This window comes from Salmo salar, chromosome ssa25, assembly GCF_905237065.1.
Source record: "Salmo salar chromosome ssa25, Ssal_v3.1, whole genome shotgun sequence".
In the NCBI taxonomy this organism is placed as follows: Eukaryota; Metazoa; Chordata; class Actinopteri; order Salmoniformes; family Salmonidae; genus Salmo; species Salmo salar.
The window spans coordinates 36,561,574-36,588,239 of NC_059466.1; the positions used below are offsets into that span (position 1 = coordinate 36,561,574).

General features: G+C 42.3%; 1 protein-coding gene and 1 non-coding gene across 5 annotated transcripts; one reads left to right on the top strand and one right to left on the bottom strand.

Annotated features, from left to right (window-relative positions):
• Nucleotides 1-490: 490 nt before the first annotated feature.
• On the bottom strand, nt 491-677 carry LOC123730602 (U2 spliceosomal RNA). Its single transcript, XR_006762038.1, has one exon. It is a non-coding gene; the product is annotated as a U2 spliceosomal RNA (small nuclear RNA).
• A 5,179-nt stretch (nt 678-5,856) lies between these two features.
• Nucleotides 5,857-26,144, top strand: LOC106586693 (tetraspanin-7). 4 transcript variants are annotated; one of them, XM_014174239.2, is made up of 8 exons: nt 5,857-6,083; nt 20,374-20,562; nt 21,311-21,385; nt 21,991-22,086; nt 22,187-22,342; nt 22,433-22,516; nt 22,686-22,766; nt 23,014-23,715. In XM_014174239.2, exons 2-7 carry the CDS (start codon nt 20,419-20,421, stop codon nt 22,752-22,754), a joined length of 624 nt encoding a protein of 207 aa, XP_014029714.1. In that variant the 5' UTR covers nt 5,857-6,083; nt 20,374-20,418; the 3' UTR covers nt 22,755-22,766; nt 23,014-23,715. The 4 variants fall into 4 exon arrangements, with proteins under 4 accessions (XP_014029714.1, XP_045563460.1, XP_014029713.1 ...); XM_045707504.1 differs by lacking the exons at nt 5,857-6,083; nt 23,014-23,715 and adding exons at nt 6,858-7,028; nt 26,026-26,144; XM_014174238.2 differs by lacking the exon at nt 5,857-6,083 and adding an exon at nt 6,858-7,028.
• The last annotated feature ends 522 nt before the right edge of the window (nt 26,145-26,666 follow it).

Here is a 26,666-nt window from a genome sequence, read left to right on the forward strand (position 1 = left end):
GTAGACACATTTTACCTTTAAAAATGACCAGTAGATGTCAATATTTACCTGATATGAGAAGCTGACACCCTCAGCAGGTCAGTGCAATTCGCCATTGTAACCAGGAACACGTTTCATGAATTAAACAGAAAGAAAACTAGTGACCACTGCAAGCATCTGAGGTTAGATAACTGTTCATGTTTGTGTCCAGCTGACCATGAGTCAGATGTCAATACAGTAAGAAAATACCACAACAGAGAAAATTGTCACTTGGCACAGTGTTATAGGACACCTTAAGCTAAACAATCAGGTGTGCAGTGGGCAGAAAAGAGCGTCTTATTTTTTTTGGCACATTAATATAGTTTGATTTCACGTAAATAGCGTCCGAGAATAGCCAACGTTGTGCTATGTCATACATACCTTTTTTTCCAGTAACTGACAGATAACAAGTTCAAATGGGACACTGCTAGCAAAGAAAACTCTTGGGATACGATTCATGATGACAACGTTAGGGGGGTGCACTGTTCCTGGAGGTACTGCAATACCAGGTCAATGTTCCAAAAATCTATTTAAAATATGGTTTCCACATAGGGAACGTGTCAGATATTAAACTGATAAGAACAGATGATGATTCAGTTTTTATTTGACAAAACCAGTCTCTTTACACTGGTGAACAATTCATCAAACAAAAAAGCTTGGCCCCATTCTTTTGCAGGGGGCTAGAGCATACAAAAAATGTCTCATCAATAATCACACCATTTAGTGCATTCAACAGCCGGTGTTAATAATTTACATGGCGCTCAGCGCCCTTCTGTGTCCCATATATTACAACAAAACAAAACTACATAACTCATTCACAAAAAAAACGACCTCTAAGATACCCATACTTCGCTCCTTAGAATAACCCCAGTCCCCCCTTCCTCCGCTCCAGAGCGGCATAGAGGCCCCACTTCCTCTCCTCCTTCCTCATCCTCCCCCTCAAATCCCCTGACACCCTCCTAACAATCCCCTCCACCCCCCAGTGTGCCCCAGACTTCACCAAAAACGGTCTCGCATCCCACAGTCCCTGCTTGAATAGACTGATGAGGAGCCACATAAGCAAACTTCACCGAGTGGCTGAGTGCACAGCAGCTGTATATTATTTAGTACAAGGATCGACGCTGGAGATGAGAAGCAAGTACAGGGAGTGAACATTTACTTGGAAAATGGTAATCTAACCAAAACAAGAACAGCGTCTGGACAGGGGGAACAAAATGACATAACGACAATAATGCTGACATGGGGAACCAACTGAGTAACAGGCAGATATAGACGGGGCAATAAACAACGTGAAGGAGTCCAGGTGAGAAGTGAAGGAGTCCAGGTGAGTCCAATGTGCGCTGCTACGCGTAATGATGGTGACAGGTGTGCGTAATGAAGGGCATCCGAGAGGGGGAGCGGGACTGTCAAGAGAATTTTCTATCCCAATGATAATAACTAACAATCAATAAGCTTTGACCAATCCCCAAGGTTTGTAAGACACTGGGTTAATAATAATTAGTCAAAGACTCAGCTTATGCAAAAGGTCTGTACAGTTTATTCAGAGAACGTCCTGAAGTCCGTTATACAAAGACATTCATTTTATGCTCACTCCCTACTTACGCACATACCTCCACACAAACAGTAGATGTCCTACACACATACATACACCCGAACAGTAGGTGAGTTGTATCCCTCCCCGGAGTTCTATCCCTCCCCGTTGTTCTCACCACTGTTAATCACTACCCAGCACTGTCTGTTCCTTTCCCCGAGATTAGAGGAACCTTACTCTCTTTCTTCTCTAAATTCTCTCGCTAGGTCGGGTCAAACACAGTCTACTATTTTCTTAGGCCCACTCATACACACATACATTTCTCTTCCTCCTGGGTCTCTACTAGACTTTATGGGACTTACGTTTAGTACTTTAATTATTCATTATACATGCTACATAACTACTAATTACTAATTAGTTACGTTTCAGGGTTGGATTCTTTAATCATTTACCTTTAAACCAATTACTCCCTTATCAGGGACCAGGCGTGACAATTTAGTATATGTAAAGACAAGATTAAATCAAGAATATTAGCCTATCACTTGTGAATTATATATTATCACTTGTGAATGATACCCATCGGAGAAACAGCCTTTTTTGCGCGAAACTTTTTTGAATCATAGTCGCGCACGTATCCTAGCATATAGGCCTATTTGTTTTGATAAGGTGGCCAAATTACTTTTTAAATGAAGCACATTAATCTGCTTTACAAGGGGGTTAGAGCCTAACTGGCATACATAAGCAGTGCGTGAGTTTCAAGTGTGGGAAAGATCATTTTCACCATAAAAATGCACCTTTATAATAAAAGCATTACATGCATAATAGCATTTGCAATCACTTTTGATAATGTTTTGATCTATTAGGCCTATTCATCAAAAGTTGTTTTTTGATGCTAATCGTTGTATTAATTTGGGATCTATTGCATCCCACAACTGTCCCAGACTATGTTTGGAATATTTATTTCTCACACAGAATAGAATAGGTCAACTTTTGTACTATGGAGGATAGTAGATTGACATAGACTAGTGCTTTTGCTGTTCATTAGGCCTATTCATCTTGTTGGCTGACAAAAAGTAAATGTGGACAGTTATTCCAATATCTTCAATATGCACCTCTTGCATCCCCGATGTGTCTGTCTTCACTTGTAGCCTGTGAGAAAGACCCGATCGACCCAATGTTTTCCACCTGTTTTAAGAACTGCTTCAATCTACCCTGTCGAGCCACCTCTATAGAAGGATTGGAGTCTGCCATTCCAACCCACATCCCATCTGTATATGCCCAGTTCCAGAGTGTCTTCAGCCAGAAAAAGGCGTCCATTCTGCCCCTCATCGCCCGGAGGACTGCACGATCGACCTCCTTCCTGGGGCATTGCCCCCTAAGGGTCGGATCTACCCCTTGTCCATCCCAGAGAATGAGGCTATGGATACCTATATAGAAGAGGCCCTCGACATGGGATTCATCAGTCCATCCACGTCTCCGGCTGCATCCAGTTTCTTTTTTGTGAAAAGAAAGGATGGTAGTCTCCGTCCCTGCATAGATTACCGACCCCTCAATGACCTTACATTTGACATTTGAGTCATTTAGCAGACACTCTTATCCAGATGTATGAATGAATGTATGATGTATGAATGTATGAATGCATACATTTTTTTTTTTTTGTACTGGCCCCCCGTGGGAATCGAAACCACAACCCTGGCGTTGCACAAACACCATGCTCTACCAACTGAGCCACAGGGAAGCCACAGGGAAGACTTTACCATCAACAATTGCTTCCCTCTGATTCCGGCCGCACTAGAACAAGTTGTACAGGCTACCATCTACTCCAAACTGGACCTACGTAGTGCTTACAACCTGGTCCGTATCCAAAGTGGGGATGATTGGAAGACGGCGTTCATCACCGCTAGGGGTCACTACGAATACCTGGTTATGCCCTATGGTCTCACCAATGCTCCCGCAGTCTTCCAGTCCTTCATGAATGAAGTTTTCCAGGACATGATCAACCAGTTCCTCATCGTGTACATTGACGTTATCTTGATCTACTCTCACTCCAATACAGAACACGTACAGCATGTGCAACAGGTCTTCCAGTGGCTACAGGACCATCATCTTTATGTCAAGGCTGAGAAGAGCACCTTTCACGTTACAACGGTAACCTTCCTAGGATTCGTGTTGACACCAGGAGGGGTCAACATGGATGAAGGCAAAGTCACGGCCTGCCCATGGACCCAGCTACCTGCCTCCTCTTGTGGTCCTTTACAATAAACACCTTCTGCGCCCTGTGCTTGAAACCAGCTCTGTCTCCCATCGTGTTCATTACACACGCAGCACTCAGTGAGAAGGGCACAACGCAGCACTCTGGGCCAAGGGCACAATGGCCACAAAAGGTATTCATTTCTTTAGGTACAGTACGGACAAAAACAGGATGCTGCTGTGAAATTTGAGGCATTATTAAGTGCTTGTCAAATTGTGAACGAGAGACTAATAAAGTGTGTACAGCCTGCGCAAAAAAAAACAAAGCAGAGCTCATGCCTTTCAAGCAACTTTTTTCAAATCATCATTAGATTCGCATCATGCAGCCTTACAATGTATTAAAAGTCAAAACATATAGCCCAACATTTGTAGAACAACTAAAGTTACATTAACTCTAAATTAAGCATATAGGAGTAACGTTACCTATTTCTTTGTTAACCGCTCAACACAGAATAGCTGCATGTGCGCACTCCCTCAAATTGTTTGGAGAAAATATTTATATTTTATTCAGCTTTGTTCAATTGTTTTCTTAATACTATAACATCTTGTCTGCTAAATGAACTAGTGTAGTCTACAGCCTATTGTCCGACTCCCTTTTAAACTTATTTGCATCCCCCCAACCCTTAAATCGACCTCCCGCAAAACCTCCTGTATAATGCACATTTACAGAGTCTCTGAAGTTATGAATGTTCATTGTCAATATTTGTATAATACACAGTCATTGAGCATTTTGCTCTACCAAGGAGAGGAGGTAACATGGAGATCCTACTATTACTACAGAGGAAGACCTACTGGATTTCCTATTTAAAAACATTGACTCCTAGTGGTCTGAATATTGACTTTGATCTCAGGCCCTTATGAACAGTTATATTTTTTTATGAACAAGTCTTATAAATTAATATATTCTTTCTACAGCTTATCTGCATACACCCAATATGTTCCCCTGTTGTTGATGCTTATTATGCATTATGGTTGAACCAAAAGATGACATGTAACAAAAATTGGAAACAATGAAATATACAGTTGAAGTCGGAGGTTTACATACACCTTAGCCAAATACATTTAAATTCAGTTTTTCACAATTCCTGACATTTAATCCTAGTAAAAATTCCCTGTCTTAGGTCAGTTAGGATCACCACTTTATTTTAAGAATGTGAAATGTCAGAATAATAGTAGAGTGAATGAATTATTTCAGCTTTTATTTATTTCATCACATTCCCAGTGGGTCAGAAGTTTACATACACTCAATTTGTATTTGGTAGCATTGCATCACCGCCTGGTATGCAACTGCTCGGCATCTGACCGTAACATGCTGACCAGACCGGACACGTCGCATGCGCGAGTGTCGCAAAATAAATGTAGAAATCCATGTTATTCAATTATTGCACCCACAATGCTCGCGCGCGCCAACGAGCGTCTGCGATGCCAAGGGCTAAAATAGAACTCCTTTCTATTTCTGACTCAGATAGCGCTGAAAGTCCTGCCTCTCCCATCTCTTCATTGGTTATACCCACATGGGTGATTGAAAGACAACTGTTTTGCCGGTTTTTGTGGTAATACCATGAAAGTTTAGATTTAATTTATGTGGTGATCCATGATGAAAAAGCCTGGAAGGAGGAGAGATGACTAGAAATGATTCGGTTGGCCATTTTATGTGTGGATTAATTGTCGGAGTAGAGGACCTTGTGCATCTCAGGTAAAATAACAACTTAATGTTTATATCCCAGGACAAATTAGCTAGCAACAGCAAGCTAGCTAAATAGGACAAATTAGCTAGCAAGTGCAAGCTAACTAGCTAAATTGCCATACATGTTTAATGCTTTTCGACCTGTCCCCAAATTAATGTCATTGGTTCAGAGTTTGTTTTGATATTTTTTAACCTGCATGTCGTGATCGCGTTTGGTGTAGGGGACAAAATAAATGTATGCACGATGGCGTATGTGCGCAGCCGGTTTGGGTTCCTTGTTAGGCGGTACAGAGGGTAGTGCGAATGTCCCAGTACATCACTGGGGCCAAGCTTCCTGCCACCCAGGACCTATTTAATAGGCGGTGTCAGAGGAAAGCCCATAAAATTGTCAGAGACTCCAGTCACCCAAGTTAGACTGTTTTCTCTGCAACCGCACGGCAAGTGGTACCGGAGCGCCAAGTCTAGGACCAAAAGGCTCCTCAACAGCTTCTACCCCCAAGCCATTAGACTGCTGAACAACTCATAAAATCGCCACCGGACAATTTACTTCGGAGGGAAGAGATCCAGTTTACGTTAGGGACCCTGTACTGTACTTCGGTAAGGCAGTTCTTGTTGTACTCTTATCCTGTTTAATTTGCATGTATTCCAGTACAATGGCACCAAACAGAACAATCTTTCGGCATCTATCCAACATATTATTCCAACACACGATACATTCCTGAATCATCAAGATGATGATAATATCACAGTGTGAATTTGAGAATATCTCACGAGATGGATTTTGGCCGACATTTTCTCTATGATGAAACATTTGATCTCAATACAGCTTTTCCCGAATAGAATGTACGAAGTTTTGTAGACTTGACCCTTTGCCAAAGTAAAACAAAAAAAGAAACATTGTTTAGAAGGAGTGCAAGGGCAAATTGAGTTATTGCGCCTGTGCACTTCACCGAGCAGGCGTTACTTAACGGAAATATGCAAATATATAGTAGAACGTGCCAATAGGATCTTGCTATCTCGTGCTTGGTTCGGCCCACCTCCTTTTTGTTCTGCCCACTATGATTAATTTGCTCTCATTGGAAACAACAGGCTGTGGTCTAACTTGGGTTAGTTATACAAAACATTTGATTCAAACTCTATACTACTGCCCTTGGAAACCCACCTGCTTGAAAGGTCCGCCAGAGGGGGTAATCGAGCTGTCTTATTTTCTCGGGTATTTGTTCCTAACCACAGATCAGGTCTAGGAACAGATTATGAAAACAAATCTTACCTAATATTCAGGAGAAAGAATTTCTGAGCCTGTATCAGTGGTTAGGGGGGGCAATCAAATTCTACTTATGGAGCAAAAATATATTGGCGGCTGCGCTGTGAATGTCTGCGGTGCAGCAGCCGAAAGTCCTCCAGCGGAGAGTCGCGGTACCGCAACGCTTGTAGAAACAGTCCTTTCAGTTTACTGTTGTATGGGCATTGGGCAGAATGGAGACCAAACCAGTGATAACCTTTCTCAAAACCCTTCTCATCGTTTACTCCTTCGTGTTTTGGGTAAGTTAACGTTACCCTTGTTTTATCCATGCCCCAATGTAAGCCTTGGGGAGAACGCTTCCGTCGTTGTAGATGCAGAGCTGTAGGCTACCCGTAAGAACCGTTATTTTTCCATATGTTTGATAAATTCAGTTAATTCGAGGAATTCAGTTAATTCGAGGGTGTACTTATATATTTTTTTATGTCTTCTTGTAGACAATCTCTGCCTTTGTATTCATCTGTGCCTTTGTGATAATGACTTATCAGGGTCATGTTTACAACAACCCCACACGCTTGGAGAAATGCGACATCCTCTGCTGTAACGTTTGGCTTATTTCGTACATTGTCACCTACTCCAGCGTGAGGAAGTCTCGATATGTTGCTCCGTATTTCGAAGTTGTCATTGACCGCAATACATGTCATGCTCATGCGTAGGCTATATAGAGCGCAGCAGCTCTGTAGTCAGAGACGGGTAGAGGTTATCAGTCGAGGCTGTTGACACAGGAAAATCAGCAGCCACTCATGTAACGGTTTCTGTCGGTCCATCGTTTGGTGCGAAGCAGCATGCAAGTGCACTCGTCAATGTCAAGTCTACTGCATGCATAGGTTGCAGTCAATTGTTTTGTCATTGATTTAGCGTTCGACCATAGGTCGCACTATAAAGTCCCGACATGGATGTGCACCTGATGTTTCGTAAACAGCGCATTTCAAATGATTTGTCTGCATCCTGCTAAGTTGTTTGTCTTGACTGACTCACTCTTATACAAGCTCTGTACTTTTGTTATGTCTCCTGAGACTTATCTATCATTGTTATACCATAGCATGTGTTTCTTTAGCCAACTCCTCTGTATATTATTAGGCTATATGACAAACCGTAGCCTACAGATGCATGGGCATCAAGTCAGATGGGGAACTAAGCAAAACATAAGCAATCCCTCTATAGACTATCCTAAGGTAAACGAACTCATCTGGTGTATTTACATATCTTATCATGGGAGATCTTTGTTAGACAAGGATGGAGGAATGCTCCACTGGGCGAAAGGGGTTAATATCAGGGGATATCTTTATCTATGTTTCATCTGATATTTCATTCGATATAAGTAGACATGCTCCAGATACGCGTCTCCTTAATTTCATATACGAAGCTAGGGTATTCTCCGTAATGGGAGTTTCTACATGCATCCAATCCTGACCTCAGACATCTCCCTTCAACCATGAGTCCAGGGAGATATCGGGAGTGCCATGAGATAAATTCAAGACATGCACCCGATGCGCATGCACCCGTTTATATATTTCTAGAATATTTTAACTCCGGAAAGGGTGTCAACATGCTGACATATCTTAGCCTTTATACGTAGGCATGAACGAATCCACATTACCTAACTTTCTCAATAGATATTCGTATATTATATGTAATTGTCTGATCAAAAATGAACTAAATCCGACTCATGATCAATGTCCAGCGCCCAAATTATTTTACCTGTTCAGGCGCCGAAAATCATTGTGCTTCTTCACATGAAGGTGACATATCTGAGCATGCATTTACACAATATTCAGTAGTAGGCTACAGGGCACGGAAAGGCAGACATCGTCATATTTAATCCAAGTTGCTATTTCCAAAGCACATCTCTGCTATTTATGTTTAAAAATTGCAGCAATCAAATCCAGAGCTCCAATCACAAACAGTTTTCTGTAAAGAAGCAAACGTAGACCAACCTTTGCTAAAAAAATGAATTGTATTTATTTTACAGAAAATAAAACGTGTACACCCTCAATACCCTGCCCTGTTTGTTATGGACATGGATGCTGATTGGAATCGTCAACAGCGGTCCCGCGCAGTGCAAACCGGCACTGTGGTGTTGGGCTGTGATCCACTCAAAACTGTCAATGCATAAAATCTAAATTGTGTCAATATTGAAAGAAACTATTGTCATTTCACATAACCATACCACAAGATAGCTACTATACATGCTTCATTCATAACAAAACGAACTGAAACAAGCTAACGTTAGCTAGCTAACCAATTTGCTAGTTAGCTAGCTAATTAAATGTGTTTGCTTGATAGCTTATATTAATCACTAATACAAAATATGCCTAAATGTTGTTTAAAACGTTAGCTGTCACCTTGAGGTTTGATATGGGGTACAAATATTTTTCCCTGAAGGGAAGGCAATTTCGTTATTTGTTAGCTAGCTAGGCTGCCAGTTAGCTTTTACCCCCCTATCAAGCCTAGCTAGCTAGCCCTAATGGCTGCTGGCCAAATTAGCTAAAATTTTTTATTGTAGTTACTAAGATAAATAAAATCTCAAATTAGCTACTCACTTTAGCGTTAACTTCTTTGACATATTTTCTGAAGAGCTTCTCACTTTTTTTCTCCAGTTGTCCATGCGACCACATACTATTTACACACTCATTTGTGGTGCCCAAATGCAAAAAATGACAGCTCGAACTCCATAGCAGAAAATACCTGATTCTTGTTGCTAGGCTACCAGTTAGTGTTTTTAGTTTGCGGTTTGCGGGCGCCTCTATGCAGATTGGAATACAACAATTATAGCTAGTGTCTGAAAGAATGATATGGATTTAATATTTGTCAAATTATTGAGCATGTCCTCAAAACTCAAATAAGCGTCAGAGATTGTCATTATTTAGCATATCAAAAAGCATATCAAGATCCTGATATGGACCTCAGTCAAGAGCATATGCATTATGTGCTGAGAAAATATACTATGTAGGCCTTCTGTCAGTATTTGTCATCATATCGAACAAATAAGATGTCCAGATAGGCCTATCCCAGGATATCTAATGAGTCAAGGCAATACCATGTATGATATCCAGAGGGAATGCATGAAAGAAAAATATGGATTTTATATTTGTCAAATTATTGAGCATGTGCTGAAAACTCAGAAATGAATCAGAAATTGTTCTTATTTTCAGCAGATAAAAAGCATATCAAGATCCGGATATGGACCTCAGCCAAGAGAAGCATATCTGGAATCAATATAGCTTCATATCTTGAAAACAGATATGCGATGTATACAGTCAGTATTTGTCAACATGAAGAGCGAAAATAGGATGTCACATATCGCAGGATATTGAATGAGTCCATATGTGGCCATAGGAAATGTCCATGTGTGATATTTGGAGTAATCCCAATATCATATATGTCTAAAAGATATGGTGCATATCCACAAAACTCTAAATATGCATTGGAAATGGTTTGTATTCTCTAGAATATCAAAAAAACGTTTCATGTAAAGATATCCCCTGATATGGACCCTTTTCTCCCAGTGCTCCTCCTAGACCTTCAGGTCTGGGATCAGTTGACCCTGTCCCCAGTCTTAACCTGAACCCCCAAGGCCATACAGTATAACTCAAATCTGGCCTCGGATCAGCATTTACATGTGAGACAAGAAAATCAGAGGCTGTACATGTCTCTCTCAGCAAGCATTTAGTGCCTGTCATAGATACTAACATTTATATTTAGTCCGGTCAGTCAGAGCAGCCTTAACGCTTCCACACCCTAGTCTGCATATGATCACATCTCCCCAGCAGGAAGGAGTAGCCAACTGGATCAGTGGTCTCACCCCCGGGGCAGGGCAACAGCTCGTCTCATTTCCGGGGGGTCGGGGGAACTAGGGATGGGCTGTCAGCGGGTGGTGGTTGTTGGTGGTGGTTTGAAATTCTTCAGATAGTTTAGTTCCTGAGTTTCACTGTCGTCAGCTTGTCATGACAGCTGATGTCTTCCGGCGAGTGGTTCAGACTCCAGTTCACACGGTGTCGTTTGAAGTGGTGCCTATGCCGGTAGGGTATGTGAAACACTGACATGTTTTAATGTTCCTGTTAAAAATAGAACTCATGATTTCTCTTTTAGGGACTGGTGGGAAAGGGGTCATCCGTTGTGTGTCCTATTGTATTGGGGACTGGTTTTGTCAGTGTTGTCATGGTTGCTGGTTTCTGTGTAATCTCTCAGATTGCATTGGATTTTATCAGTTAGATATTGCCTTGTTGCCACTGATACAGAATCCAATGTTTTCTTCATTGTCCTAGGTAATGGTTCCGATTGTTAGTGTAATCTGATAATAGATCTGGGACTAAGGGCAACCTTCTACATCGGTCGATGCGTCACAATAGCAACATCATCACTTCCTCCTACCTGAGCCTGGGTTTTGATTTTAAACAGATGACATCAGTTATATTGAAAGCAGACAAACCCACAATCTAATCTAGCTTCTGGCCTGAATATCGATACAATGGATGGAAGGATGTTTATAATATAAAGACAAGGCTAGACTGTGCTTTCAGAAACTATTCACACACTGACTTTTTCCACATTTTGTTGTGTTACGGTCTGAATTTTAAATGGTTTAACTTGGGATTTTTTTGTCTCTGGCCTACACATAATTCCCCATAATGTCAAAGTGGAATTATGTTTAGACATTTTTACAAATTAATAAAAAATGAAAAGCTGAAAATATCTTGAGTCAATAAGTATTCAACCCCTTTGTTATGGCAAGCCTAAATAAGTTCAGGAGTCAAAATTTGCTTAACAAGTTGCACTCTGTGTGCAATAGTGTTTAACGTGATTTTTTTTATGACTACCTCATCTCTGTACACCACACATATAATTATCTGTAAAGTCCCTCAGTCGAGCAGTGAATTTCAAGCACAGACGCAACCACAAAGACCAGGGAGATTTTCCAATGCCTTGCAAAGAAGGGCACCTATTGGTAGATGGGTAAAAATTAAAAAGCAGGCATTGAATATCCATTTGAGGATGGTCAAGTTATTAATTACACTTTGGATGGTGTATCAATACACCCAGTCACTACAAAGATACAGGCGTCCTTCCTAACTCAGTTGCCGGAGAGGAAGGAAACCGCTCAGTCCAGGTGTGTCTTTAAAACAGTTAGAGCTTAATGGCTGTGATAGGACAAAACTGAGGTTGGATAAACAACATTTTAGTTACTCCACAAAACTAACCTCATTGATAGAGTGAAAAGAAGGAAGCATGTGCAGAATAAAAATATTCTAAAACATGTACCTGTTTGCAACAAGGCACTAAAGTAATACTGCTAAAAATGTGGCAAAGCAATTCACTTTTTTTCCTGAATACAAAGGGTTATGTTTGTGGAAAATCCAACACAACAGATTACTGAGTACGATTCTCCAGGTTTTCAAGCATAGTAGTGGCTGCATCATGTTATGGTAATGCTTGTAATCGTTATGCTGGGGAGTTTCTCAGCATAAAAAAGAAACGGAACTAAGCACAGGCAAAATCCTAGAAAACCTGGTTCGGCCTGCTTTCCACAAGATGCTGGGAGATACAGTTGAAGTCGGAAGTTTACATACACTTAAGGTTGGAGTCATTAAAACACATTTTTCAACCACTCCACACATTTCTTGTTAACAAACTATAGTTTTGGCAAGTCGGTTAGGACATCTACTTTGTGCATGACACAAGTAATTTTTCCAACAATTGTTTACAGAGAGATTATTTCACTTATAATTCACTGTAGCACAATTTCAGTGGGTCAGAAGTTTACTAAGTTGACTGTGCCTTTAAACAGCATGGACAATTCCAGAAAATGATGCCATGGCTTTAGAAGCTTCTGATAGGCTAATTGAAATCATTTGAGTCAATTGGAGGTGTACCTGTGGATGCATTTCAAGGCCTACCTTCAAACTCAGTGCCTCTTTGCTTGACATCATGGGAAAATCAAAAGAAATCAGCCAAGACCTCAGAAAAAAAATTGTAGACCTCCACAAGTCTGATTCATCCTTGGGAGCAATTTCCAAACACCTGAAGGTACCACGTTCATGTGTACAAACAATAGTACGCAAGTATAAACACCATGGAACCACGCAGCCGTCATACCGCTCAGGAAGGAGACGCGTTCTGTCTCCTAGAGATGAATGTACTTTGGTGCGGAAAGTGAAAATCAATCCCAGAACAACAGCAAAGGACCTTGTGAAGATGCTGGAGGAAACAGGCACAAAAGTATCTATATCCACAGTAAAACGAGTCCTATATCGACATAACCTGAAAGGCTGCTCAGCAAGGAAGAAGCCACTGCTCCAAAACCACCATAAAAAAACCAGACTACAGGTTGCAACTGCACATGGGGACAAAGAGAAATGTCCTTCTGGTCTGATGAAACAAAAATATAACTATTTGGCCATAATGACCATCGTTATGTTTGGAGGAAAAAGGGGGAGGCTTGCAAGCCGAAGAACACCATCCCAACCGTGAAGCACAGGGGTGGCAGCATCATGTTGTGGAAGTGCTTTGCTGCAGGAGGGACTGGTGCACTTCACAAAATAGAATGGCATTATGAGGAAGGAAAATTATGTGGATATATTGAAGAAACATCTCAAGACATCAGTCAGGAAGTTAAAGCTTGGTCGCAAATGGGTCTTCCAAATGGACAATGAACCCAAGCATACTTCCAAAGTTGTCAAAATGGCTTAAGGACAACAAAGTCAATGTATTGGAGTGGCCATCACAAAGCCCTGACCTTAATCCCATAGAACATTTGTGGGCAGAACTGAAAAAGTGTGTGCCAGCAAGGAGGCTAACAAACCTGACTCAGTTACACCAGCTCTGTCAGGAGGAATGGGCCAAAATTCAAACAACTTATTGTGGGAAGCTTGTGGAAGGCTACCCAAAACGTTTGACCCAAGTTAAACAATTTAAAGGCAATGCTACCAAATACTAATTGAGTGTATGTAAACTTCTGACCCACTGGGAATGTGATGAAAGAAATAATCGCTGAAATAAATCATTCTCTCTACTATTATTCTGACATTTCACATTCTTAAAAATAAAATGGTGATCCTAACTGACCTAAAACATGGAATTTTTTTTCTTGGATTAAATATCAGGAATTGTGAAAAACTGAGTTTAAATGTATTTGGCTAAGGTGTAAACTTCCGACTTTAACTGTAAATTCACCTTTCAGCAGGACAATAACCAAAAACACAAGTCCAAATCTACACTGTAGTTGTTTACCAAGAAGACATTGAATGTTCCTGAGTGGCCGAGTTACAGTTTTGACTTCAATGTGTAACGGGTGTCGTAAGGATCAGACCAAAACGCAGCGGGAACGTGTATACTCATTCTTTTTAATGTGAACAAGTAAAAACAAACAAATCACGTATACAAAACGAACGCCACTAACAGTCCAATCAGGTGCTCATACAACAACCCCCAAATCCCAGGTGAAAAAAAAGGGCTACCTAAGTATGACTCCCAATCAGCAACAACGAAGTACAGCTGTTCCTGATTGAGAGCCATACCAGGCCAACAAAGAAATACACAACATAGAAATACAAAACATAGAACAATGACCAAAAACCCCGGAACACTCTAAACAAACACCCCTCTTACATAATAACATAACCCAACAAACCACGAACCACATAAAACAAACACAACCTGCCACACTCTGACCAAATTACAATAACAAATAACCCCTTTACTGGTCAGAACGTGACAATATGCTTAAATCTATGGCAAAAGACTTGAAAATGGTTGTCAAGCAATGATCAACAACCAATTTGACAGAGCTTGAAGAATTTTGAAAAATATAATTGGCAAATATTGTACAATGCAGGTGTGGAAAACTCTTAATTACCCAGAAAGCCTCACAGCTGTAATTGCTGCCGAACGTGATTATAATATGTATTCAGTGGTGTAAAGTACTTAAGTAAAAATACTTGAAAGTACTACTTAAGTCGTTTGGGTTATCTGTACTTTACTATTTATATTTTTTACCAGTTTTAATTTTAATTCACTACATTCCTAAAGAAAATGCTGTACTTATTACTCCATACATTTTCGCTGACACCCAAAAGTACTCGTTACATTCTGAATGCTTAGCAGGACAGGAAAATTGTCTTATCAAGAGAACATCGTTGGTCATCCCTACTGCCTCTGATCTGGCGGACACACTAAACACATGCTTCGTTTCTAAATTATGTCTATGTGTTGGAGCGTGCCCCTGGCTATCCGTAAATAACAAAATAAAAATAAAATGATGCTGTATGGTTTGCTTAATACAAGGAATTTGAAATGATTTATACTTTTACTTTTGATACTTAAGTATATTTTAGCAATTACTATTATTTTTTATACTTAAGTATATTTAAAACCAAATACTTTTAGACGTTTACTCAAGTAGAATTTTACTGAGTGACTTTTTTTACTTTTACTTGAGTCATTTTCTATTACTGTATCTTTACCTTTACTCAAGTATGACAATTGGGTATTTTTTCCACCACTGCATGTATTGACTCGGGTGTGAATACTTATGTAAACAAGATATTTCTGTATTTCATTTTCATTTTCACACAAAAATGTGTGCTGTTGGGCGTACTGGAGGACTGGAGTTGGGAAACACTGGGGTATTGTGTGTAGATGGGTGAAAAAAAAAAGTATATTTAATTAATTTTGAATGTGGAATAAATTAAGGGGTATGAATACTTTCTGAAGGCACTGTAGATAGATAGATAGATTGACATTGCAATAAAAAACACAATTTAAAGGTATGTCTGCAAACACCACACTGCAGAACTCACCTCTCAGTGCCCTTGGAGAAGAGCACACATACAACATCCTGTTGTCACCACAGAAACGCTGCCATGAACACGTGACTGTGTGTGTGGGTAAGGAAATCTCTTTGTGTAGGCATAACTGTGGTGTGTGTGTGTGTGTGTGTGCCTGCGTGCATGCTAACGGTATAACTCATGATGAAGATATTATAATTCATCAGATATTTCTAAAAGATTTTCCAGAAAAAAGTTGACTTCAAAATCCCTTGGTAATATGGTAATGTATGATAATCTGCTAACAATTTTTTTTCTTCTGTTTTATAGAAACAACCAAGTTTTTGTTGGTAAATAAGATATTAGGTGAATATCAGCAATAATTGGTTTGAGGAATAAAGCATTATCTAGGCAGTGTTCTTATAATGATGGCAGACGGTCCAGGCTCTTCTGCATGGACATTAGTACCAGCCCACACACAGGCCAGGAGATGGAGCCTCGTTGATTATCTGTTCAGTTCCCTACACTCAGAGAACAGCAAGGCCTCTAACAGTGATGGATTGGCAAAATACTGTACAGTATGTAATACCAGCTACAGTACCAGCTACAGTACAGAGGGAGATCTGAGATTGAATCATTAATGCAGTGTTCGTGTTAGTTTCCACTCATTACCATACAGAACCCTCTGGACTGTACTGGAGTCATTACTAGACTAAGCTCTCTGGACTGTACTGGAGTCATTACTAGACTGAGCTCTCTGGACTGTACTGGAGTCATTACTAGACTGAGCTCTCTGGACTGTACTGGAGTCATTACTAGACTGAGCGCTCTGGACTGTACTGGAGTCATTACTAGACTGAGCTCTCTGGACTGTACTGGAGTCATTACTAGACTGAGCTCTCTGGACTGTACTGGAGTCATTACTAGACTGAGCTCTCTGGACTGCACTGGAGTCATTACTAGACTGAGCTCTCTGGACTGCACTGGAGTCATTACTAGACTGAGCTCTCTGGACTGCACTGGAGTCATTACTAGACTGAGCTCTCTGGACTGCACTGGAGTCATTACCAGACTGAGCTCTCTGGACTGCACTGGAGTCATTACCAGACTGAGCTCTCTGGACTGCACTGGAGTCATTACTAGACTGAGCTCTCTGGACTGCACTGGAGTCATTACTAGACTGAGCTCTCTGGACTGCACTGGAGTCATTACTAGACTGAGCTCTCTGGACTGCACTGGAGTCATTACTAGACTGAGCTCTCTGGACTGCACTGGAGTCATTACTAGACTGAGCTCTCTGGACTGCACTGGAGTCATTACTAGACTGAGCTCTCTGGACTGCACTGGAGTCATTACTAGACTGAGCTCTCTGGACTGCACTGGAGTCATTACTAGACTGAGCTCTCTGGACTGCACTGGAGTCATTACTAGACTGAGCTCTCTGGACTGCACTGGAGTCATTACTAGACTGAGCTCTCTGGACTGCACTGGAGTCATTACTAGACTGAGCTCTCTGGACTGCACTGGAGTCATTACCAGACTGAGCTCTCTGGACTGCACTGGAGTCATTACTAGACTGAGCTCTCTGGACTGCACTGGAGTCATTACTAGACTGAGCTCTCTGGACTGTACTGGAGTCATTACTAGACTGAGCTCTCTGGACTGTACTGGAGTCATTACTAGACTGAGCTCTCTGGACTGTACTGGAGTCATTACTAGACTGAGCTCTCTGGACTGTACTGGAGTCATTACTAGACTGAGCTCTCTGGACTGTACTGGAGTCATTACTAGACTGAGCTCTCTGGAGTCATTACTAGACTGAGCTCTCTGGACTGCACTGGAGTCATTACTAGACTGAGCTCTCTGGACTGTACTGGAGTCATTACTAGACTGAGCTCTCTGGACTGCACTGGAGTCATTACTAGACTGAGCTCTCTGGACTGCACTGGAGTCATTACTAGACTGAGCTCTCTGGACTGCACTGGAGTCATTACTAGACTGAGCTCTCTGGACTGTACTGGAGTCATTACTAGACTGAGCTCTCTGGACTGCACTGGAGTCATTACTAGACTGAGCTCTCTGGACTGCACTGGAGTCATTACTAGACTGAGCTCTCTGGACTGCACTGGAGTCATTACTAGACTGAGCTCTCTGGACTGCACTGGAGTCATTACTAGACTGAGCTCTCTGGACTGCACTGGAGTCATTACTAGACTGAGCTCTCTGGACTGCACTGGAGTCATTACTAGACTGAGCTCTCTGGACTGTACTGGAGTCATTACTAGACTGAGCTCTCTGGACTGTACTGGAGTCATTACTAGACTGAGCTCTCTGGAGTCATTACTAGACTGAGCTCTCTGGACTGCACTGGAGTCATTACTAGACTGAGCTCTCTGGACTGTACTGGAGTCATTACTAGACTGAGCTCTCTGGACTGCACTGGAGTCATTACTAGACTGAGCTCTCTGGACTGTACTGGAGTCATTACTAGACTGAGCTCTCTGGACTGTACTGGAGTCATTACTAGACTGAGCTCTCTGGACTGCACTGGAGTCATTACTAGACTGAGCTCTCTGGACTGTACTGGAGTCATTACTAGACTGAGCTCTCTGGACTGTACTGGAGTCATTACTAGACTGAGCTCTCTGGGCTGTACTGGAGTCATTACTTATGAATGCTTAAGAAATAAACATATTCCAAGATAAGAGGGAAATGTTATTGATTTAGTTCAGTGACCTCAGTCTCTAAAGACCTCAGTCTTTTAATTAGTAAAGAACAGTCCAGGTTTGGACAGCAGTGAGTGCATGTAGACTTATGGGGTGGAGGGGCTTTGTCACCTGCTGTTCATACAAGGTTGTAGTGTGAAAGAGAGGAGGAGGAGAGGGAGGGTTTCTGTATGTTCAGGCTGAGCTCTGCTTGGATACTGCAGCACCTCAGAGACAGACTGTCTCCATGGTAACAGACATTTAACTCTGGCCCTGTCAGCCAAGCAGTCTCTGTCTCTGACTCCTCTCCCAGTGTTCTTCCATCCCAAAATACTGAGACATTTTCTTTATGTTCGTAGTATTCTTATATTTTATTATTTCTTATTGTTGTTGCATTGTCGAGAAGGAACCTGCAAGTCACCGGAGGTTGGTGGCATCTTAATTGGGGAGGACGTGCTCGTGGTAATGGCTGGAGTGGAATTAGTTCCATGTGCTTGATGCGATTCCATTTGCTCCATTCCAGCCATTATTATGAGCCATCCTTCCATCAGCAGCCTCCACTGGTGCAAGTAAGCATTTTGTTGGACTGTGTATACCATGTGTATCCTGTGCATACCACTAATAAAACTTGAAACGTGTTTGGCCCAGCCCAGCACTAACGCATTGCTGTGCGCCTCCCAAATGTTGTAACAATGCAGAGGGTTCCTTATGTCTCTGCATTGACATGATTGGTTGACGGTAGGGGGGGTCCTGTATAAACACAAACTCACTTCCTTGAAAACTTCCTTCACAACAGCTCTGTGCTGCTCCGTGAAGTGTGAATCCCCTGACTTCTGCAGAGGCCGTATCACTGTAAATGCTGCACGGCCAATGAAGACTTCGGATTGACCATGTAGCACCTTTTAGCAAACGTTCTCTCTGTGTGGTGTTTTGGGAAACGTATGTTACATCTTCGGCAGTTGTAAGAAAGATGCATCGTTAAAACACTCGGAACCTTGAGTTCAATCGCTATCGGGAAACCGGGCCCCGCACTGCACCTCATTCAGGTAATGGTAATTCATTTAGATCACATTTGGGCCCATACACCTTCCAATAAACTATGTCACATTGTGTTTGTGTATTTGTGTGCTGTGCGTGTGTGTACATGTGGGTCTGATTTACATGCTGGTGTGTGTGTGCTGTCCTGCAGTATGGCAGCACCAGGCAGATGGACCTCTTTGAGGGGCACTGGGGGGGTGAAGACGGTTTGGCACCAGGCTTTGCTAGTAGAGTGTCTTTGACAGATCGGCACCCCCACTGTACCCATCACAAAAAAGCAGCCCCCCCCCCAGCTGGTGAACAGGGGCTTTTAGCTGGCTCACACAACACACTCCTTTATGACAGGCCTTCATTACAAATGCTAAGAGCAGCGTAACAGAAGGAAGCGGCCCGCTCTGGATCAATGGGTCCTTTTGATTCACTCCCTCTGTGTGTGTGTGTGTGTGTGTGTGTGTGTGTGTGTGTGTGTGTGTGTGTGTGTGTGTGTGTGTGTGTGTGTGTGTGTGTGTGTGTGTGTGTGTGTGTGTGTGTGTGTGTGTGTGTGTGTCGTGTTCCACAGGAAAATATCAACATATCCATTTGCCTTCGAACTCTTCCCCATCCCTTCTCTCTCTCTCTCTCTCTCTCTCTCTCTCTCTCTCTCTCTCTCTCTCTCTCTGCACTCCCCTTTCTGTTCTCACACTTAGAAACAACCACTGTTTACTCCTTGGTCAGAAAGGACAATCTGAAAGGTTGATCTAGTGATCACATATCTACATTTAAACCTGCTATCAATTATACTGAGCTGATCTTATATCTGAGTCTAGTGGCAACTTTATTCTCCCACACTACAGAGAGGCAAGAGGGCTCTGCATTGTTGAGCAACATGGTGGTGTTCTCTAATGTTCACTCAGCACCATCGGTAGACCTAAGCAACACTGCATTCTGCTGGCTGAATAGTGTACCTCTGGATATCAACATCTCTCGCTCTCTTTCTCTCATATTCTCTCCTATCTCTTCTCCCCTAACCATCATCTCCCTTTACTCATCTATGTCCCCTATTTGTTCTCTCTCTCTCTCTCTCTCTCTCCCTCCTCCAGATCACAGGAGCGATCCTCTTGGCAGTGGGAGTATGGGGGAAGTTTATGATCGGCCCGTATATCTCTCTGATAGCTGAGAACACCACCAACGCTCCGTATGTCCTCATCGGCACTGGGACTGTCATCATCGTCTTTGGCCTGTTCGGATGCTTCGCCACCTGCAGGGGGAGCCCATGGATGCTCAAACTGGTGAGGGGAGAGGAAGAGGAGTGTGCAGGCAAACACACACACACACTGGAGCTGTGAATCTTCAGCTGGGGTTGTGAAGAATTGTTTTCATGCTGATTAATAGAGTGTAGTTAGAGAAACACAGTGCTAATTATCGACATAACACATAATTCTCACTAGCCTGTCCCCATCACTAGCCTGTCCCGTCCCCATCACTAGCCTGTCCCGTCCCCATCACTAGCCTGTCCCGTCCCCATCACTAGCCTGTCCCGTCCCCATCACTAGCCTGTCCCGTCCCCATCACTAGCCTGTCCCGTCACCATCACTAGCCTGTCACCATCACTAGCCTGTCACCATCACTAGTCTGCCCCGTCCCCATCACTAGCCTGCCCCGTCCCCATCACTAGCCTGTCCCGTCCCCATCACTAGCCTGTCCCGTCCCCATCACTAGCCTGTCCCGTCCCCATCACTAGCCTGTCCCGTCCCCATCACTAGCCTGTCCCATCACTAGCCTGTCCCATCACCAGCCTGTCCCGTCCCCATCACTAGCCTGCCCCGTCCCCATCACTAGCCTGTCCCGTCCCCATCACTAGCCTGTCCCATCACTAGCCTGTCCCGTCACCATCACTAGCCTGTCACCATCACTAGCCTGTCACCATCACTAGCCTGTCACCATCACACACAACCTCTCTGTATATGTAGCTTATTTCTCTTTTATTTCCACTTCTTTGTCCCCCTTCTCTCTCTTTCTTTCTCTCTCTCTCTGCAGTATGTAATGTTCTTGTCCCTGGTGTTCCTAGCTGAGTTGGTGGCTGGGATCTCTGGCTTTGTTTTTCGTCATGAGGTCAGTTTCTTTATTTGAACTGCATTACCCACAGTTCATCTGGACCTTTCTCAGCTGAGTACCTGCCAGTAGAGATACATCACCTGTGTGTGTATGTGGACGTATTTAACTATACTTGTTGGGACCAGAAGTCCCCACAAGAAAATTAACAAACAAATATTTGACCAACTGGGGACATTTTGTTAGTCCCCACAAGGTCAAATTCTATTTCTACGGGGTTAAGGTTAGAATTAGTGTTAGGGTTAGGTTTAGGGTTAAGGTTAGGTTTTGGGGTTAAGGTTAGGGTAAGAGTTAGGTTTAGGGGTTAGGGAAAATAGGATTTTGAATGGGATAGAATTTTGTGTCCCCATAAGGTTAGTTCTACAAGACTGTATGTGTGTGGGGGCTTTTATTACTATCCTTGTGGGTACCCCAACAGTCCCCACAAGGATAGTAAAACCAGGAAAATGTTCCCTTGTGGGGACATTTCCAAGGTCCACACGAGGACAAAGGCTATTGGGTTAGGGTTACAATTAGGTTTACGGTTAGGGAAAATAGGACTTTTAATGGGAATACATTTTAAGGCTCCACAAGGATAGTAAAACATATGCTGTGTGTGTCCACAGATAAAAGGTACCTTCCTGAGAACGTATACAGACGCCGTGTTGAATTATGATGCTGAGGATGAGAAGAGCCTGGCTGTGGACAACGTCCAAAGCAGCGTGAGTCCCAACAACAACATCAACAACGACAACATCAACAAAACTACTATTGTCACAACAATACAAAAATGTAATCACGTCTATGTGTGTCTCTCTCCAGCTGCGTTGCTGTGGGGTGTACAACTACACCAGCTGGTTGGGCAGTGTGTTCTACCCTGCTAACGGCTTTCCCCTGAGCTGCTGCTCCAACTCCTCTGACTGCAGCCCTCAGGACCTCCGCAACACCACCATAAACCACACCAAGGTCTACCAGCAGGTCTGTGTGTGTGTTACCCGTCCACTGTGTTACACACTATCCCGTATATGTTACATACTAACCCATCCCCTGTGTTTTTTTGTGTTTCAGGGCTGTTATGAACTGGTAACCTCCTTCCTTGAGACCAACATGGCCATCATCGCGGGAGTAACATTTGGAATTGCCTTCTCACAGGTGAGATGGAGAATGTGTTGTCTGATGATAGGAGTGCTGTGTCTAAGTTCACTATAATCTAAAGTTAAATTATCTCACGTCTCTACACATCTATCACCCCCATTTCCTCTCTCTCTCTCTCTCTCTCTCTCTCTCTCTCTCTCTCTCTCTCTCTCTCTCTCTCTCTCAGTTGATTGGCATGTTGCTGGCCTGCTGTCTGTCCAGGATCATTACTGCTAATCAGTATGAGATGGTGTAGCAGGGAGAGCAGGTAAGTGGCTACTCTGTCACACACACACACACAAGCATGCACACACATGAATATCAAATTCAGCAGATGCTTCTATCCAAAGCAACTTATAGTCATGCGTGCATATGCACAGTTGGTCCCGGGAATCAAACACACTATCCTGGGCCATGCTCTACCAACTGAGCTACAGAGGACCACACACACACATTATATATACAGACATATCTATAGTTGTCTAAGAGCCTGTGTGGTGGTTGTTTGTTTGTAGGGCGATGAAGAGGAGAGGGCGAACAGCACCTTGGTAGACTGGGACAGAAGATCCCTACAACACTAGCACACTGTATCACTAAATCTCTCTCTCTCTCTCTCTCTCTCTCTCTCTCTCGTAAATAAGTACCATTCCTTAACTTGCCTTTGTGCCATGAAGGCTTTCTCACAGTACCTTCAACTCTACTGAGGAACTCAGGCTGTAGGTGGAATTTTCTAGTAAGCACTTATGTAAAATCAGCTTACCCTCCCCAATGCAACACTGACCTTGGTTAAGCATCTATGGGCAACTTAATCCTGCTCCATATTACAAGTTTAGCCATCTCTAACACTTTGGGTAGAAGTTGTCCTTAGGGACAGATCTAGGAACAGGTCAGCTGAAGCCTTGATGCTAAACTTAACTATTAGGGTGATGAATGGACATCTGACCCTGCATCAGTGCTTAGCGCCAACATCATCCTGCTCCTTAGCACTCTTTGACCCCCCTGTCTCCCTGTCCTCTCACAGCACCCCCTTGTGGTCTGGCATGCTCCATACAGGGCCTAGCATTTAAAAAGCAATGCACAGATTTGTATGAAATTATTAACCCACATTTAAAGATATACAGTAGCCAGCATACACTGTATTTTCATAATGTTTCTGATCACCGCTGTAAATACCCAAGCTACACACATATAGAGAAGATATGTTGATATAACATTGAGAGAGCGTTTTAGAGCTAACTTTTAGCCTTTCATTTGCATCCCTGCTTTTTCGCTGCTTCATGGATGATATCTCAGACTTTTGTGTCCATATCTATGATGTTAGCTTACAATGAACTAACTGTGTAATCAATTTGGTCTCTGGATGTGTAGATGTCTTGATAATTAATAATTTATTATTATAACAATTAATGAAGTGTGTGTGTCAAGTTTGGTTCGGAACACGGAGCTGTTCCGATTTAATATGTGACCGTAGGTTCTTTTTATATATGTGAGCCTCGAATTTTGTCGGATAAATATATTCTTTATTGATTTGATCGATGTTATGTGTTTTTGTGGCACACGTTGAGATGTATAGGCTTATGTTTATTTCATGTTATATTCATAGTATGTCTGCCTTTCTGTCTGCACACTTACGAGTGTGAGTGAGAAAGAGTTGAGGTGGTTACAAGTGGGGAGAGTCGTCTACTGGAATAGGGTGGGAATAGGATGAGAATAGGATGGGAATAGGGTGAGAATAGGATGGGAATAGGGTGGGAATAGGATGGGAATAGGATGGGAATAGGGTGGGAATAGGGTGGGAATAGGATGGGAATAGGATGGGAATAGGGTGGGAATAGGGTGGGAATAGGATGAGATTTGGGTGGGAATAGGGTGGGAATTCGGTGGGAATAGGATGAGATTTGGGTGGGAATTGGGTGGGAATAGGATGAGATTTGGGTGGGAATAGGGTGGGAATTGGGTGGGAATAGGATGAGATTTGGGTGGGAATAGGGTGGGAATTGGGTGGGAATAGGATGAGATTTGGGTGGGAATAGGGTGGGAATTGGGTGGGAATAGCGTGTTTTTTGAGATTCAGTCAATGCTCATATTCTTGTAAGGCCAATGATATGATGCAACACTCAGACTGGTGTTTCATATGGTGTTGTGTATGTATGTTCATGTCTCAAAGTCATGATGGTCTCTCTGCTATACAGAGGATCTCAAACCTGTTTTTGGGGCTTTCACGTGTATGCTGTTTTCTCTAATCACTCAGATTTACAAAACTGTTTTGCATTAAATCCTTTTACGGAACAGGGTTGGGTACAATTCGAATTGAAGGCAGTCAATTCAGGCATTGATTTGAATTTAAAATTGAAAAACTTAAATAGCTTCTCCGTTTCAGTTTATTGAGAAGTCATTAAAAATAGATGCCCTTTTTCAATCATTGAACTGGAATTTCAGTTTAACTCCTGAATTAACTGCTTTCAATTCGAATTGAGCACAACCCTATTACAGGAAGGATGACTGGTACTTACTTAGAAACTGCATGGTAAAATGGTAATTACACGACAATAACCTATGGAACACATTGTTGGGGACTAAATTGGAGCACCGCTCCATATACAAGGCAAATAATAAGGTAACTGAACCTTAAAATAAAGTGCTACTAACAACTCCCAGTCTATTGAAATTACTTTCCTAAAACAGATGGATTTAGAAATGTGAAACTACTGAAATTCCAATTTGTATTGAAATCCAGCAAACACAGGGGGTTCTCACCTCCAGCAGAGTAGAAAGACAGTTTACTGTTATTAAGTAGATCATTAAATCTAACTAAACTAACGCAAACCTGTAGAAGACCAGTCAATAAATATCGCAATCTACAGTTGCAGCATTAATGAAAATATTAAACGTTGTATTGTACATAAGCCAACCTTTTTAATAACTGCACCAGCTCCTGTAGCATGCCAATACAGTCTGTTCTGTTGTTGATATTGTAACTATCAGTGATATCTGTATTAATAAACAATCCTCATAACTTTACAGTTGAATTGCTGTGTCTTGAAGTGTATTCTCTACACTCTTTCTCTCTCCTCCCCCTTCTTTCCTTCACTTATTCTCTACTTCCCCTCCACTTTTCACCTTCACCATCCCCCCTGTAGCTGTCTCTCTTCCCACATTCTCCCTCGACTCTTCTCCCTCCCTCCCTCCCTCCCTCCCTCCCTCCCTGTGTTAAAGACCTCTGCCATGAATCATATTAGCATGAAACAAAAGCAGGAGACATGAATACTAGGCTAGAGAGGACGTCACTGATGCATTTCACCCCCTTCCTTCTTCTACCCTGGTTTTGTCACAGATCTGAACACTAGGTGGCGCTATTGCTACACAAACAAACCCAAGTCCTTTCAGGACTGCTAAGTCTACACAAAGGATGGTCAAACCTCCTCTTCAGAGCTCCTCTGTGATGTGGAATAGTCCTGAATGTTCCAGGTAGAAATTGAACAAATAGAGCTGACATTATTTCTTATTCTACATGTCTTACATTTTAGGTTCGCAAAGTGTCTAGGAAGACAGGAGGGCTTACTGACAAATAAAGTGAACAAGAATGATGCATTTCTCATAAGGATGTTTAATTTCACTTCAATCCAATAAACAGATGTGTCCCCAAGGCAAGTCTTTTTTATTTCATTTGAAATGTGTTTTTTTTTATGTATATATTTTAGCCTATATTACCTGACATTTCAGACTGTCCAAAGCAGATAACTCAACCATTAAAAAAATATTCAGTGTCACTTGCTGACTGTTTGTGTGTGCATTTGTGTGTACATTACACTCATCTACTCGTGTGTGTATGTGTGTGTGTGTGTGTGTGCATCTGTCTGTGGGCTCTATTCTTTCTCCAACACAGCAGGAGTGTGTTTGCTAGTGGGGATCCGGCAGAAAATGACAGTCATTACATACTCTACTGTAGTTACCAAGCCCCCTGCTGCACTACAGTGGAGTGTTTACACAGAGAGAGAGAGAGAGAGAGAAGGTAAATACAGGAAGGCAGGTGTCAGACAAGAGAAACCCATTTTTACATTTGTATCCACATTGAAGCAAATATACTTTATTTAGAGGAAAGTACTGTAATTTTGAAGCAAATATATTTTATTTGGAGTGAAGTATCTTTGAGTTCATAGACCTCAGA